Consider the following 18,275-nt stretch of genomic DNA (forward strand, 5'->3'; position numbering starts at 1 on the left):
TTCAGACTCCTCCAAACATATTTTCTTTATTTCCTCCAGAGAACAGGCTTCAGTCCTCTGGTCCTTGTAAACATTTAACATAATCGGTGTGAGATCAAACTATAAGCATCCATATCCTTGTCCTATGTTGCTGGGGTGAGTTTAAGGGAGAAGTTGGGACAAATGCAGCGAGCACATGTGAGCTTCTTACTCACTTCAAAGTGGGTCCTGTCATGGAATGATAGCTCCACATGGGCCAATGCAGCTGACTTTTTGTTGCTTCCAAAGGGTACCCAATACAATAAAGGGCACCCATGGTCCTTCCATGGTCCTTGATGATGTTTCTGCTCACTGCTGATCGGAGTCAATCTTTTTCATTAACTGTGACTCCTCTTCCCAAGGGGTCAGAGGTCAGAGAGCTGATAGCGTCGCACAAGACCATCTCGACAACACGTGTAGATCTGCTTCTCCCATGTGGCTACCTGGAACACAAGAGTTCACAGCTCAAAGGAAGCCCAGGATTCTTCCATTTCAAAAAGATAGAGGCTTGTCATTGACCCCAACTAGTACAAAGGGGTCTGAGAAGCTTTACTGACTCCAAAGACAAGACTTACATCCATGATATATATTAAAAAAAATAGCTGGCCAGAATCAAGGGGGCTCATGACTACTTCTGTAGAACAGAGAAACTAAGTGACCAAGTGGAGAACAAACCCACTAGCATTGTGCATGGTGTAGCGCAGACAGTGTGTACTGGGGGAGCAGAAGGTCCATAGAAAGGCCTGCGTATCCTTGAACCTCATAAAATTATATGCAAAGAAGTTCTCAAAATGTGCCTTTTTTTTTCTGAGGAGGATTTCATCAAATTCTCAAAGTAGTCTGAGACTCAAAGAAGGCTAAGCACCACTAATTTAATGGAAATGGCACGATTTCTGGAGTCAGCTTAATCACAGCTTTGCTAATATGTAGCTGCATGACCTAGAGCAACTTTCTCAACCCCTCTGGGCCCATTTCTTCATTTGTAAAACGAAAATGATACGTTAATTCACAATACAGAATATGCAGGAATTTTAAAAAATGAAATGTATCTATTATATATTCATTTGTCTGGAAAGAGCTCCAAAATGCCATGTAAAATAACCCAAGTCATAGAGGAATACATATAGAATGATCCCAATTATGTACAAAGTAAAGACAAAACTATATTATTTACATAAATACACAAAGATGTAAGTGCAAATTCTCCAAAAACAGTCTTAAAAGATACATGCCAAACTATTAATGCTAGTTACTTCAGGAAAGAAGAGTGGAACCAAAAAAGTCTTAAAGCAGACTTTTAAGTCTGTACAAGTCTGTATTGTTTGAATTTTTACATGTATGCATTAATTATACATTTTTTTTTAAATTATAAGAAAAAACAGGAATAATAATATTATATCTCAAGGGATGATAACAACTATTAAATAAGATAATATATGTAAAAACATCTAGAACAATGTCTGGTCAACAAATACTCTTTCCCCTTTCATTTTTCTCTTTTCACTCTAACCAAATCAGTCTTGAACTTAAATAATAATAATAACAACAACAATAGTAATAATAGCTAATATTTACAGAATATTTAAAATATACAAAGAAATTTCATATGCATTATCTCACTGTTATCCTCATTTTACAGATAAATTGACAGACTGAGGAGGTAAAGTAATTTTTTAAGTTTCCAGATCCAGTAAGTGATGAAGTCACTTCTGACTCAAAATTATTTCTTCCTATCCCACCCCGTAGTATTGTATTACCCCTAATAACCACAAAGTAGCTGGATTCAGTCCCCTCAAAAGCCCTAGGTCCCAGGTGAGAATCACCCAGGCCTGGTCTCCTCTCAGGTCTGTACCTTGTACACAGGGTCACAGTCAGCCCCAGTGAGCTCAATGACATAGTCTAAGTCTTGCTGGACAATGAAACAGCTTCCATCACCTAAAAGGCAGAAAGAAAACTTAAGATAACTGAAGAGATAGCTGCATGCAAAGTTAAAAAAAAACAAACCCCTCAACATTTTAGTTTATTTCTGTACATCACTAGCCTAAAGAAGATTGTCCTAAGACACAGAATGGTAGACAGGACTCATTATGTGGGCCAAATATGAGGACCTACAGTGACTGCCTAAAATGCTGGGCTTGAGAGGATCTGAAGGCCAAGTGCAAGCTCAGTGGGAAGAAGAGTTGTCTTTGATTAGCAATAACTGCCAAGGGCACAGAGCAAGCAACTGTAGGCTTACACATATATTTGCAAACTTATCCTAGACAATGATTTTTAACAGGGAATTTGCCTGAGTAAATGTTTTCTTTAAGAAAACTATGCTCCCGGGACTTCCCTGGTGGCTCAGTGGTTAAGAAACCGCCCGCCAGCGCAAGGGACACAGGTTTGAGCCCTGGTGCGCAAAGATCCACACGCTGTGGAGCAACTAAGCCCGTGCGCCACAACTACGGAGCCTGCGCTCTAGAGCCCACAAGCCACAGTTACTGAGCCCACGTGCCATAACTACTGAAGCCTGTGTGCCTAGACCCCGTGCTCCGCAACAAGAGAAGCCACTGCAATGAGAGGCCCGTGCACCGCAACAAAGAGTAGCCTCCGCTCGCCACAACTAGAGAAAGCCTGCACGTAGCAACAAAGACCCAACACAGCCAAAAATAAATAAATTTATATATACATAAAAAAAACAACTATGCTCCCAAATTATTCTTCAATCTATAAACTTGACCACATAAATCAGGCAAAGGAGAAAAGTTATACCAAGAAAATAAAAGTATATCTAATTTTTAAACTTAATTTTCTCAGAAGAGCATGGTCAAATGAAACTTGGAATGATCTATAAACTGCTGAATGGGTGACTTTTTTGTTCCTGTTTTATTTAATATAAACGTAGCACGTGCTCAATGAAGAAAACTTTAAAAATAAAGAAACAGGGACATCCCTGGTGGTCCAGTGGTTAAGACTCCGCACTCTCAATGCAGGGGGCACAGGTTCAATCCCTGTTTGGGGAACTAAGATCCCGTATGCTGAACGGTGCAGCCAAAAAGAAAAAAAATTAAAAATAAAAGTAAAGAAACAGAAGCAAAAAATCACCCATATCTACCACTAAATATAATTACTGTTCACATTTTAATGTATTTTTCCAACCTTTTCTGTGTAAATTTTTATTTTACATGGTTGAGAGCATACTGCATAAAAGAATATCTTTATGCATAAGGTTTTTTCTATATTAAGATTATGACTTTGTATAGAGCCCTGGAAAAGAATCAAAAGATATTAATTAACCATTTGAAACTTTTTGGAAATCTGAAAAACTGCTTTCCAAATTACATGTTAATCAATTTTAATTTATCTGTTAATCTATACTGCAACCAGCAGCATACAGGAGGAATTTATCCTTTCTTGCATTATTATTATTAAAAATAATCTTTTCCAAAAAAGAATTCTTATATATTTTAGAGATATTTATAGAAATATTGACAGGGGAGATAAGAAAGTCTGATTACCATAGCTCTTCTTCTGCACTCAAGTTTCTATACACAAATCTACTTGATAAGCCCCAGCTCTATTCCCATTCCCTCTAGGAAGCCATTTCTAACCACCCCATATAGTAAACCCTTCCTCCCATCAACCTCTTGTAACACTTACTATTCCTTTGATACTTCCACATATCTTTCCCTATAGCATAATTCTACTTTTTGTGAGTGTGTGCTTTTTCACTGGATCATGATGAGAAGAAACACTTTTTAGGAGGGCTTATAGGGCAAGGGGTAGTTATAGGAGTAAGAAGAAACTATTACTTACAGAATGTCTACTTTATGTCGAGTACCTATTTTATCTCTAAGTAAACTGAGACTTAGAAAAGTGAAGTGGTTTACAAAGGTCATAGGACTATTAGATTAAACGATATACAACTGCCATTTTTATAAATCAAAAATGGCCATATATTAGGAATTTCATAGAGCTGAATCTAATAGTAAGTGATGGAGTGAGGATATAAATTCATTGATTAGGTTGTCAGTTTGCATCCAAAATCCATGCTTTTTCTATATCATGCAACTGCCCAATAAAATAAAGGCTAAGTAGGAGATCAGGGCTAGAGCTATGGATTCCAATCATTAACAGCTAACACCATGAGTACAGTGGGTCCTTGAGGAAGCATGGAGAAGAAAAGGTAGAAGGACAAAGGCTGAACTCAGGAGATATCTCTGGTTTAGGGATGGCAACAATACTAGGAAGAGCAAAAGGATTCAACGTCAACAAAAAATTAGAGAACCTACAGTAAAGCATGAATCATGCTAGGCAAAATACCAGGGAAATCAGGGAAAGGAGCAGTAACTGGAGAAAGAGAATGATCAGGAGATTAATTAGTATCACCAAAGTCAAAAGACCTCATAGTTTAAAGAAAGAAATAACAGAATCCATTATCACTAAGAATCATGAAAGATGAAACATATGTACTCACTCATTCAACAAACATTTGCTGAGATTCTTCAGTCCTGTGCAAGAGCTGGGGTTACAGAGACGAAGAAGACATGCCACCTGTCCTCAAGGAAGCTTAGGGACTACTGGACAAGAGAGGACTGTACACATAAAAGGCCACTGGATCTAGCAAGAGGCTCATGATTGGTGGCCTTCAAGAGGGCAGTTTGAACAGAGGGATAGGGATGGAGGGCACACTGCAGAGATTTCAAGGGAAGAGTGTGGTATGGCAGCAAAAGGAATAAAAAAAAATAGGATCGTGAGTGCTGGCAGCAGCATCAAGGGAAGCTGTCACAAGGTGATGCCAGCTGTACTCTTTTTAAGGTTTTATATAGAGTACAACTGCATCACTATCTGATGCCCAGCCATGTGGGAGAAAGAGATTGAGAGAGAGGGAGTGCAGACAGCTAGAAAAATTAAGTCTACAGATTCCTGATTACTCTTTGCTATGGTCTGGAAATCAAAGGGCTAGGGAAATAAGGCACCAGTTTTGACAGGGACGAAGGGTACCTGTATCAGAGAGATGACCATGGAAATCTGGATACTGTTGGTCGCCTATTGTTGTTTTCTATGTCTGTGAGTCTGTTTCTGTTTTGTATATAGATTCATTTGTATTATTTTTTAGATTTCACATATGAGTGATGTCATATATTTGTCTTTCTCTGACTTACTTCACTTAGTATAATATGCTCTAGGTCCCTCCATGTTGCTGCAAATGGCAATATTTCATTCTTCTTAATGACTGAGCAATATTCCATTGTACATATATACACACCACATCTTCTTAAGCCAATCGTCTGTTGATGGGCACTTGGGTTGTTTCTACGTCTTTGCTATTGTAAATAGTGCTACTATGAACACTGGGGTGCATGCATCTTTTTGAATTAGAGTTTCTGTCTTTTCTAGATATATGCCCAGGAGTGGGATTGCTGGATAATACAGCAACTCTATTTTCAGTTTTTTAAGGAACCTCCATACTGTTTTCCATAGTGGCTGTACCAATTTACATTCCCACCAACAGTGTTGGAGGGTTCCCTTTTCTCCACATCCTCTCCAGCATTTATTATTTGTAGACTTTCTGATGATGGCCATTCTGACTGGTGTGAGGTGATACCTCATTGTGGGTTTGATCTGCATCTCTCTGATAATTAGTGATGCTGAGCATCTTTTCATGTGCCTGTTGGCCATCTGTATATCTTCTTTGGAGAAATGTCTATTTAGGTCTTCTGGGCACATCATATATTATATAATTCTGGCCAATGACATAGGAGAGTAAGTCTGCTGGGCTGCTCCTGAGGAAATGCTCCTCATTCTTAAAAAGGGTAACAATTTTTATATTACATGAAGATGAGACTTGCTGCAGCTATCCTGCACTGTAACCTGAGGACAAAAGTCAGCATGCTAGGGAGGAGAGTGCCAAAAGATGAAGCAAAGCTGGGTTCTTGATTTTATTTCTTTTTTCCTTGTTAAAGCTTTTATTCATTTTTTAAATTTAAAAAATTTAAACAATATTTTTAGAATAATTTTAGATTTACAGAAAAGTTACAAAGATAGTTCAAAAAGTTCTCATATGCCCCTCGGCCGGTTTTAGTTTATATTTTTTTGGATTTCACCAGTCTTTAATGTCCTGGATGCAATCCAGGATACCAAACTGACTTAGTTAACTTTTCTTAGTCTCTCTGTTGACTTTGTTTTCAAATCACTAAATTAATCTAATGTGGAGCCACCATAAACCTGAATGTCTTGTTAAGTGAAGTAGTACATTTTCCTAATTACTGAAGCTATTTTCAGTTGGGTGTTCTGTTACTAACAGCCAAAAACATCCTAACTGATACACCAAAATACTCACATAAGGTGGTCCCTTCAGGCCTATAGACCAGTCCTCCTCACCTACATCATTCCTATGAGGATTCAGTGTCCCTTAATGGACACCTTCTTCCATGTATTTTCCCCAACCCCACTCCCAAACTCCATTCCAAATATTTTGCACTGGCTACACCAAGGTACTCACTTTACCCAGACTATGCACATAAAACATCAAACACAGTACCTACTGCACGCTAGGCACCTAATAAATGATAGATCCCTTCTTTCTGCCCCCCTTCACTTATTTATGACTTTGCACACACTATAGCTTTGGCTTTCAATGTGCATCTTTACATCTCCAGTTGGTAAAATATTTACTGGATTACACATCACCCAATCCATGAAGACATCCCTGCAGCACTCCTACCACTCGAGTTAGCTGTTCCCCATGTTCCCATATAGTCTTCTGCTGCAGTACTTATCAAATGGTATTCAATCACATGTCCACATGTCTGTCTGCCTTACTAACTGTGAGCTCCTTTAGAGCAGAGACTGTAACTGATTTGTTATTGAATTCTCAATGATTTGCAATAAGGGTCAGTACGTTTACTCTGACAATGTTTATTGAGCACCAACTACATAGTGGGCACTGAACTAAATGCTGGGGATAACACGATGAATAAGGCACAGTCATTACTCTCAAGGAGCTCAAATTGGAGGGGGCAGAGACAATTACAAGTAGGGTGTTAAACACTATGTAAAAAGTACAGTATGCCAAAGAATCGTGTAGGACTATGAGCCTAGCCCTGCCACAGACCAGGAACTTAAACCTATGTTTAGTTGAACTATATAAAATCACCTCCCTCAGTTGGCCCCTGGACCCACCTTGACTAGCAATGAATCCGTCTCTGAAACTCAGCAGGGACATAACTGGTGCTCCTGATCTGTGGATGACTTGTACTGGAGCCCTAGGATTTAGAATAAATGGGGCAATTTTACAATTTTTTTCCTTCAAAAGCAATGCTTGACTATATTCAACATACAGCACTAACTGCGTAACAGCACAAAGGACAAATGTGGACAGAAATTAAACATTCATATGGTTTCTTTCCTGGCAAAATCCTTGAATAGTAGATCAAGGTAGTCCGTTCAAAACCACCTTGGAGTGAATCTAAACATGTTATTGAGCTGAACGAACTAAGTCACCTCCGATATTTCCAGTTTTTAGGGGAGGCCTGACAAGGGTTTAAGATAACAATGTTAACAATATGTTAATCGTTTTATTTATAGACAGAATTAAGACAATTGTGAAATATTAAAATTGTCAGGGCTCTGTAAAATGAAAGAGGAAGGTGAGAATCAATTACATATATGTGACTTTATAACAGTAATCAGGTTCCCTATCTCCATGGAGGCAAAAACAAGTACAAAAATAAAGTAACTTAAATTATGGAAGAAAAGGTACAAGTTAGTCATTCTTCAGCTGAAATTTTTTCACTGCTCTTGGAATAAAGTCCAAACTCCTTGGGAGGGTATGTAAGTCCTTTCTAAGCAAATTCCTGTTTTCCTGTCTGGCATCACTTCTCATCACTGCTCCATCGGCAGGGTACATACTTGTCATATTAAACTACACAGAGGTCCCTTAAAGTGCCATACTTTCACATGCCTTCATGCGTCTCTATATGCTATTCTACCTAAGCCAGGTCCTTCTCTTCTTTACTTGGTAACTTTCTACTAGACCAGATCCAATTAAAGCCTCATTTCCTTGGAGAAGCAGTCTCACCTTCTTCCCTCTCCTTCTAGATGTTTCCTCAAATTCTTGTGTGTAGCCCTGTCAGACCACTGACCACACTGCGTCATAACAGTCTTTTACTTGTTCATCTTTACTATTAGACTCCAAATGCCTCAAAGGCATAGTTTTTATTTTTTACTCCTGTTTTTCACTGCCCTGCCCAAAGCCCAATGCCTACAGAAGCCATTCAATAAATATCAGTTGAACAAAAGAAGGAAACAGAAGGAGGAAGGGACAGAATTGTAGAAACTGTTAAATCCTGGGACAAATAGGTTGTGGATTCCCTTTGGATATCTTTAAGACCAGGATAAAGCCTATTTTAGATAGGTTATGATCACAGCCAAATAAAGAATCAGAGCTGGCTTACCTGAACTAAAAATGATTAATCCTAGGCCAACCCAGATCTAATACTATGAAGAAAATTACTAAGCTCCTTAAAATGAAAAGTTTTACACAATTATTGTAAGTGAAATGTTAGTTCATTATTTAAGCTTAATTTCCAAAGCAATCATGACAATCATGACAATATGAATCAAATTACCTTTTAATGTGATTCCAGGAATAATAAGAACAATCAGACAATTCACACTGGAAAACCTTTATAAACGGAAAAACATACCCTTGATTCAATAGCCATCTGTATGCCAGACTAAATCACTGTGAAAGCCAATAAAAATTTCCACTCTGCAGAAGACCTGCATCATGCAAACAAATGGTGACTCACCTTGGACTCCTCACATCCAGCTGATAAATGTTTCCATCCTGTGTCCCAGCCAACAGCAAGAAGCCAGAAAGAAAAGTACAGCAGTTGAAGGCATCTGAGCCAATAAAGAGGAACACCTGGAACAAGTAGGAGACAAAGATGCTGTTTAAAGATTAATTTGTTTCCAGGAATACACAGGCACCAAGAAAAGGAGAATTTTACTACTTTTAGTACAGAATTGCTTTCTTCCCCATTTAAGCACTTCTGATCTAAACTAAGCATTCATCAACAACTGAGGGGGAAGCACTCCCAGGACTTCAGGAACCTGAGGCTGGCTGAGGACTTAAGCAGGTTATATAATATCGTAGTCTGAGGCAGCAGGTTTCATACGATTTCCCCTTAACACATTGACTCATGGGATCCTTGAAACCAAAAAGTCTCCTTTACCCTCTTTTCAGCACAACCCTCCATTTGATAAACACTTGCAATTCACACATTTAAGTTTTGCTTCAAGGCACTTGTGACAACCTTTTGAAGGGAAAGAAACAAAGTGGCAATTTAAAGAATCACAAGTCACCCCATGTACCTGAAAAAAAAATAAACCCCAAACTATTAGACTTTTATTTATTCCTTAGTGTTAGTTCAAACAGTAAAGACTGAAAGTTCTAAAAAAAGAAACAAAACAAACAAAAACCCTTGATTTCCCTTTGGAAGTAAAAGCCAGCATGGAAATTCAGAGTATAAAGGCAATATGATCAAAAATAGTGATGTTCCCAGAACAAACTCTGAAAATGGAAACATCACCAGCACAATGAAGTCATGAGATGAAATGAAAATACAAAGCCTGTGGTCAAACCAAATCATTCAAGTTGTCTGGGTGATGATGACAGGAGCTGGAAAGAAATTTAGAAAATCTCAAGAAACTCAGAGTTTAATTAAGAGCATAGTCTGCTTGGCAAAACCTCAGCGAATGAAGGAAGAAAATTCAATTCTTCTACGAAAGATATTCTGGTCATTAATTAATCTAGAGCCCTGAATGCGTGAGTCCTTTACTCAGAAAATCTTCACATTATCTTAGAGGAAGAAGGGAATCTATAGAACCTTATCATTTTACATACAGCACACTAAGGCCCAGTGACTTGATAAAGGTCACAAAGCAGTAGGACATTTAATCCCATCACATTGCCCTATGTGGTAAATCCTACTATGACAAGTTCAGTGATGAGGAAACTGAGGCTCAGAGAGGTTAAGTAACCTGTCCAATGTCATAGCCATTAGGAAGAACCAGGATTTAAATGTTGCCCTTATTCCATATCCCATGCTCTTAATCACTATACTGTACTGCCTCTCACTCAAGCAGCTTCTTCAAAAGGTGAACATAGAGAGAAATTAGAAATGTTTTCAAAACAGCTTTCCAAGAAACAGAGTGACCCAGGTTGCCCCAGAGTTCAAAGGTCTTAGAGGAACCACTTGCCGGCTGTCTGCTCTGCAGTCCCAAGCACTGAAGTTTCTTATCTTCTCGGGCCAACAGCAGCATTTTCGACTCTGTTCCAACCTCCCGTTCGCCTGTATGACAAATGAGCTATGTCAGTAATGGGCTAGGCTGATCAGCTGGCAGTACCCAGAAAGCACAACTATTGATGGCTGTTTACTGAATTATTCTGTTAGTGATTCACTTATTAATCTTAAAGAAACATTTATTATGTTCTATATCTTGACTGTGGTATTGTTTATATGACTGTACATATTTGTCAAAACTCACAGAACTGTGCAATTAAAAAGGATGACTTTTACTATATGTAAAATAAATCTCAATAAACCCAACTTTAAAATATTATTATTAAGTCATCTATAATATGGAAAGATACCATACTTGGAGCAGGAGTACAAGGCTGAACAAAGTAGATAGTCTCTGCCCTCATGGCTCTTATGGTCTGGAGGAAATGAGATCTATCCATTCACTAAACAAATATTTACTGAGGGACAAGGTACTTACTCTCAAGGAGTAGTAGATTCTAGATTCTAGATTCTAGTAGAAATAGGAGATAGTAAAATAAGCAAATAAACAAGTAGGATATCTTCAGTGATGAGTTCCACAAAGGAAATAAAATAGGAAAATATAACCAAAAGGGAGTAGATAGTGGGAAAATGAGTGGGGGAAGGTAACTTTAAACTTCAATTTTATTAATTAATTAATTTTTTTAATTAATTAATTTAATTTATTTTATTTTTGGCTGCGTTGGGTCTTCGTTGCTGCACGCGGGCTTTCTCTAGCTGTGGTGAGTGGGGGCTACTCTTCGTTGCGGCACGTGGGCTTCTCATTGTCGTGGCTTCTCTTGTTGCAAAGCACGGGCTCTAGGTGGGCAGGCTTCAGTAGTTGTGGCACGCGGGCTCACTAGTTGTGGCTCGTGGGCTCTAGAGTGCAGGCTCAGTAGTTGTGGCGCATGGGCTTAGTTGCTCTGCGGCATGTGGGATCTTCCCGGACCAGGGCTCGAATCCGTGTCCCCTGCATTGGCAGGCGGATTCTTAACCACTGTGCCACCAGGGAAGCCCTATACTTCAATTTTAAAAAGGTTTCATGGAGGTTATTTTTCAACTGAGACATGAATGGTAAACAGAAGCCAGCCACGTGAAAAGTATTGGGAGGTACATTCCAGGCTAAGGGAAGAACAAGACAAAGGCTGGGAGGCTGGCAGTCTGTTGTGCTAAAAGAACAGAGACCTATGGCTGGGACACAGTGGACCTGGCAGAGGGTGGTATGACTTGAGGCTGGAGAGGACTGCAGGGGTTAGAAAGTGTAAGCATTTGTAATAAGCCATGGTAAGGGGTTAGGATTTTAATACACAGTTGTCCCTCGGTATTTACAGAAGGTTGCTTCCAGGACCCACCGCAGACACCAAGATTCGCAGATGCTCAAGTCCCCAGAGTTGGCCCTCCATATCCAAAGGTTCCACATCCGTAGATTCAACCAACTGTGGATTGTGTTCTGAATGAGGAACCCATGGATATGGAGGGCCAAACGTATGTATAAAAGGAGGCCACTATGGACTTCCCTGGCGGTCCAGTGGTTAAAACTCCATGCTTCCAGGGCAGGGGATGCAGGTTCAATCTCTGGTTGGGGAATTAAGATCCCACATGGCCAAAAAAACCAACCAAACAAAAAAATACAAAAAGGAGGCTGCTAGAGGAGAGTAGAGACAAAGGAGAGTGATATGACTTGATTTATGTTTTTTATTCATTTACTTTTTTTTAATTTTAATTTTTTTATTTTGGCTGCACTGGATCATCGTGGCGGCACATGGACTCTTAGTTGTGGCATGCGGACTCTTAGTTGTGGCATGCGTGTGGAATCTAGTTCCCCGACCAGGGATTAAACCCGGGCCCCCTGCATTGGGAGCATGGAGTCTTACCCACTGGACCACCAAGGAAGTCCCTGGATTTATGTTTTTTAAATGACCACGATGGTTCCTCTGAGGAGACTAGATTATAGAATAGTGCAGGCAACAGATGATGGTAGAATGGATGAGGATGCTGGCAAGAAGAAGGGAGAGCTGGAGGCTGAAGGTGAGGTGGAAAAATGAGCAACATTCTGAAGGTAGAGATGACAGACTTTGCTGATGCGGGACATGAGGAAAGGTGGGGGTGGATCTTGAATGAATCTCAGGCTTTGGGCTTGAGCAAGAAGATGGTGGTGCCATTTACTGAGATCGGGAAAAACAGATTTGGGGTGGGAGGAAATCAAACACTCCATGTTATAAGTTCAAGATGTCTATTAGACATCTAAATAGAGTCTGAAATGCAAGTGAAAGATCTATGCTTTAGATATACTTTTGGAAATCACCAGCTTAAATACAATATTTAAAGTCATGGAAATGATGAGATCACCTAAGAGAGAAATTGTAGAGCTGAGGGCCCTCCAATATTTAAAGGTAGAATAAAGGAGACATGTAAAAGGAGACTGGGATTTCCCTGGTGATCCAGTGGCTAAGGCTCCACGCTCCCAATGCAGGGGGCCCGGGTTCAAACCCTGGTCAGGGAACTAGATCCCACATGCCGCAACTAAGACCCAACGCAGCCAAATAAATAAATAAATGTTTTTTTAAAAAAGGAGACTAAGAAGCAGCAGCCAATGAGATAGAAAGAAAAGCAGTGTAGTGTGGTATTACAGAAGCCAAGAAAGAAAAGTGTCCTAAAGAGAAGAGTTTACTATGTTGTATCCTGTTGAGAATTTGGAAAGATAAGCACAGAGAAGTAACACTGGACTATGCAACATGGAGTCACTGGTGACCTCGACAAGAGCTGCTGCTGGTTAAGTAGCTGGGGCACAAACCATCCTAGGGCAGGTTGAAGAGTAAGTGGGAAGTGAGGAAATAGAGGAAACAAGAATATTTTCACTTAAATTACTTTAAACCAACTAATTTTAAAAAACTCAACCTTATTTTAAGTAGTATCTATGAAATCTTAGGTTTGAAGTGAGATATGTGTGCATTAATATGTAACTATTAAAAATGTGTACTGCCTGAAATGATCTTGTTTACCACTCACTGCACATGTATCACACTTTGGGAAATAGACTCTTCCTATTAATCAATTAATTCCCAAAGAGGGGCCAGGCAACATGTGGTAGTCACAACCATTTTAGTTCTTGGACCACAGTGTATCTATATGGGAAGTTTAAGAGAGTGAGGAGAGTACCTGCAGTGTGTCCACAGTGAGGGGCAAAATTCACCCAAATGAGCTGAAAACATATAGCCACACAAAAACCTACACAGGGATATTTATAGCAGCTTTATTCATAATTGTCCAAACTTGGAAACAACCAAGATGTCCTCCAGTAGATGAATGAATAGATAAACTGAGGAACATTCAGACAATGGAATATTGTTCAATGCTTAAAAAAATGAGGTATCAAGGACTTCCCTGGTGGCACAGTGGATAAGAATCCACCTGCCAATGCAGGGGACACGGGTTCGAGCCCTGGTCCGGGAAGATCCCACATGCTGCGGAGCAACTAAGCCCGTGCACCACAACTACTGGGCTCGCACGCCACAACTACTGAAGCCTGCGTGCCTAGAGCCCGTGCTCTGCAACAAGAGAAGCCACTGCAATGAGAAGTCCATGCACTGCAACGAAGAGTAGCCCCCACTCACCACAACTAGAGAAAGCCCCCTTGAAAAAATTTTTAAAATAAATAAATGGAAAAAAAGAAATGAGGTATCAATGCATGAAAAGACATGGAGGAACCTTAAATGCATATTACTAAGTGAAAGAAGCCAATCTGAAAAGGCTACATAGTTTATGATTTCAACTGCAACATTCTGGAAAAGGCAAAACCGTGAAGACAGTAAAAGTATCAGTGGTTGCCAAAGGTTATAGGGGATGAAAGGACAAATTGGTGCAGCAAAAGGGATTTTTCAGGCAGTGAAACTTCTGCATGATACTAGAATGATAAATACATGTCATTATACATTTGTCCAAACCCACAGAATATACAACATCAAGAGTGAATCCTAATTTAAACCTTGAACTTTGAGTGATAATGATGTGTCAGTTTAGGTCTATCAATTCTAACAAAAGTACCACTCTGGTGGGGGATGCTGATAACAGGGGAGGGTGTGCGGGTGTGTGGGCAGAGGGTATACAAGAACTCTCTATCTGCTCAATTTCATGTGTACCAAACTGCTCTAAAAAATAAAGCCTGTTTTTTTAAAAAAATGCGAGAAGCAGAGATGATGGCAGAATAATAATCCTATGGAAACAGAGAAGCAAGTATGTTATAATCATAGGAAAATAAGAAAAGAATGCAAGCTGCCTTATTAGGACCTTTATCATTCTGACTCAACCAGAGCTATCACTCTACTCACCTATTTCCCCCTACTATGCTTATGCCAACTTCTGGCCCAACGAAGCATATCTCTACCCAATAGTCAATTTTACCTCCACACTATTTTAATGTGAACTGCCCCTACCTCTACCCCTGCCCCAGTTCCCATTCTCCCATCCTTCCCATTCTTGTCTGTTCAACTTGAATCTATCCTTCAAGGTGCAATTTCTTTTGTGACACCTCTCATCTATACTAACCTAAAACACTCTCTTCTTCCAAAAAACTATTATATTTGCATTAAGTGAATCACTAAGTTACTTCAGCCAAAATTTTATTGTTCTCTGTTTTATAGGCATTAGTCTCATCCGCTAAATTAAACTGTACTTACTCAAATGCGGTAACTATGACATATACTTCCTTTGTAGATTCCAAAGCAACAGAAACATAGTAGATATGCAACAAATATTAATCTTATGGTAAAAATGGAAATACCAGCTACAGAGCAGGAGAAAACGAGGAAGAAAAGGAGAAACTAAGGCAAACACTGAAGGAATATAAGGAAACAAAATAAATTCATATATTGTTATCAACTCACTGGGCATCTGCTCAGGGGAGCCAAGGTTTAAAGAGTTGTCAGCAGTACCCACAGCCACTCCGTTGATGGAAGACCCACAGTCTGCAATGACTCCCAAGCAGGCTGAGCGCCCACAGTCCCAAAGTCGTGCTGTCCCGTCTCGAGAACCAGATACCACATTCCTCCCCCGATCAACAATGGCTGTATCCAGGATACCTGGCAAGAGAAAAAAAAAAGACCCTCAGATGGAGTAGGTAGTAAAGGAACTACAAGGGCAGAGAAGATGGATCTGCATAAATGACTCTATTCCTTCACAAACAAGTACTGGATATGTACTACAGGCTGGGCACATCCAAGTGCCAGAAAAGCAGAAATAAACAGAACACAGTCCCTGTTTCCCAATGACTAGCTGCAAGAGACAGACATGGAAGAGAAGCTTTGGATTTAATTTTTAGTGGCATGTGGTTTTCTAGAGCAGTGGTTTTCAAGTTATTATTTTGGCTTTAGAACCTGTTTTTTTTTAATTCATTTAATTAATTTATTTATTTTAAAAAATTTTTATTGGAGTATAATTGCTTTACAATGGTGTTAGTTTCTGCTGTATAACAAAGTGAGTCAGCTATACGTATACATACATATATCCCCATATCCCCTCCCTCTTGCGTCTCCCTCCCATCCTCCTTATCCCACCCCTCTAGGTGGTCACAAAGCACCAAGCTGATCTCCCTGTGCTATGTGGCTGCTTTCCACTAGTGATCTATTTTACATTTGGTGGTGTGTATATGTCCATGCCACTCTCTCACCCTGTCCCAGCTTACCCTTCCCCCTCCCCGTGTCCTCAAGTCCATTCTCCACATCAGCATCTTTATTCCTGTCCTGCCCCTAGGTTCTTCAGAACCATTTTTTTTTTTAGATTCTATATATATTACCGTACGGTATCTGTTTTTCTCTTTCTGATTTACTTCACTCTGTATGACAGACTATACATCCATCCACCTCACTACAAATAACTCAATTTCGCTTCTTTTTATGGCTGAGTAATATTCCATTGTATATATGTGCCACATCTTCTTTATCTATTCATCTGTCGATGGACACTTAGGTTGTTTCCATGACCTGGCTATTGTAAATAGTGCTGCAATGAACATTGTGGTACATGACTCTTTTTTTTTTTTTAATTTATGGCTGCGTTGGGTCTTCATTGCTGCATGAGGGCTTCTCTCTACTTGTGGCGAGCAGGGGCTACTATTCGTTGTGGTACGCGGGCTTCTCATTATGGTGGCTTCTCTTGTTGAGGAGCACAGGCTCTAGGAGGGTGGGCTTCACTAGTTGTGGCACATGGGCTCAGTAGCTGTGGCTCACAGGCTCTAGAGCGCAGGCTCAGTAGTTGCGGCGCACAGGCTTAGTTCCTCCGCAGCGTGTGGGATCTTCCCAGACCAGGGCTCGAACCCGTGTCCCCTGCATTGGCAAGCAGTTTCTTAACCACTGCGCCACCAGGGAAGCCCAACATGACTCTTTTTGAATTATTGTTTTCTCAGGGTACATGCCCAGTAGTGGGATTGCTGGGTCATATAAAACCTGTTTTTTAAACAAAAATTAAGTAGACATCCTAGACAGTTCAGTGTGAAAATCACTGTCTTAAAAGATCCTGCTGCTTCCATTGGGAACTAATCGTAAAAAAGGAGTGACTTCTCTTCTGGCCAAGATGGAGTAGTCCCATTCCTCCCAGGTCCTCCCCTTACAACTAAAAAAACGTGGACATAAGACAACAAACAAGCACAAGAAGGCTGAAAGATGTAAAGAAGAAAGCAGTCCACCTAGGGACCTCAGGACTTGAAGAACAACAGGGCAATGAGTTCCCTGGATTTCCTTACTGCCTCCCATATATCCTAGACAGGACAATGCAGAAGCCTCTAACATAGGACTAATTTAAAAAAACAAAAACAGGCACAAATTAAAAACAAAAAACAACTCCAAGAAAAGTCTGTTGCCTCTAGGCAGAAGACTGAGAAAAGGGTGGCCTAACAGTACAGAAAACCTTTTTGGCAATATCCATCTTACTCAAACAGCAACAGAAAAACTGCTACCTCCCCTCTTCCAAAGATTCAGTGGGGCTGAACAGGGAGTGATTTCTACCTCAACCCCCATGGAAGCAGGAGACAGCTCTCCAATTCCCCCAACCCAGCGACGCTGACCAGGCCCGGCAGGGTACTGTCAGCGGGGAGCTGGGCCTCTATTCTCGCCCAGCACCAATGGGGGAAAGAGGTAAAACATGAGGGACAGGGAAGTAGCACTCCACTTTCCCCAACCCATCCCCTGGTGTCAGTCAGCAGGAAACAGAGCTTACAAGCCCACTTGGAGGAAAGGAAGTGGTGCAAGTTGAGGTGATGCAAGATGGTGCCCCATTTTCACCAGGAAGGCGTCAGCAAGGTCAAGGGGAAGCTGAGCTTCTACCTCACCTGTTTGCAGACAGGTAGCTTGAGGCAGTGCTCCACTTTTGCCAGAGCAGTGTTAGAGGAGCCCAGCAGGAAGCTGAGTATACACACCTCCTGGGCCCCTGTACCATACTTCGACAGGGGACCACCTGCTAAAAAAGATCAAGTAAGATGCAGTGTTATAATATCCAAAATGTCCACAGATTTTACAACTTTTGAAGCCCTTTGTCACCCCTTATCTATTTGCTATGATCCCTGGCCTCAGGAGCACACAGCGTAAAAACGTAGAGACAGTCAAGGACATAAAGAGTTACAGGGGCATATATGTGACAACATAGGACTGTAGAGTAGAAAGGGAGTCTGGCCCTATGGTGATACAGGCAGGGCTAGTACTTGCTTTACTAAAACCCATCTAATTATCCTATTATAGGTGCCCAATAAACACTTGCAGGCTGAGTAATAAGAGTACCTGATCAAAGGTTACTTAGTAAACTAGTGCCCTGGCTTGCTTCCATTCCGCTCAAGATGAGATGACTTCAGATATACAAACCTTGACAAAACTCTACAAAAACTCAATATAAGGTACAAGTGATGGATGAGCCATGCAGTTAACCTCATGCCTCAACTCTCAGTGGAAATTTCACTTTGAA

At 40.4% G+C, this 18,275-nt stretch overlaps 1 protein-coding gene across 1 annotated transcript in view; it reads right to left on the bottom strand.

The window, feature by feature from the left end:
* Positions 1-18,275, bottom strand: part of PAAF1 (proteasomal ATPase associated factor 1) — a 45,084-nt gene continuing 26,809 nt past the window's right edge. The window contains exons 7-12 of the mRNA XM_068555265.1: positions 15,212-15,406; positions 10,267-10,358; positions 8,814-8,929; positions 7,183-7,265; positions 1,871-1,953; positions 1-461 (exon numbers count right to left, since the gene is read on the bottom strand). Of these exons, the coding sequence (XP_068411366.1) occupies positions 384-461; positions 1,871-1,953; positions 7,183-7,265; positions 8,814-8,929; positions 10,267-10,358; positions 15,212-15,406 (647 nt within the window). The 3' untranslated portion in view covers positions 1-383. The remainder of the gene's footprint in view (positions 462-1,870; positions 1,954-7,182; positions 7,266-8,813; positions 8,930-10,266; positions 10,359-15,211; positions 15,407-18,275) is intronic.

The sequence above is a fragment of the Eschrichtius robustus genome, chromosome 11, assembly GCF_028021215.1.
Source record: "Eschrichtius robustus isolate mEscRob2 chromosome 11, mEscRob2.pri, whole genome shotgun sequence".
Lineage (NCBI taxonomy): Eukaryota > Metazoa > Chordata > Mammalia > Artiodactyla > Eschrichtiidae > Eschrichtius > Eschrichtius robustus.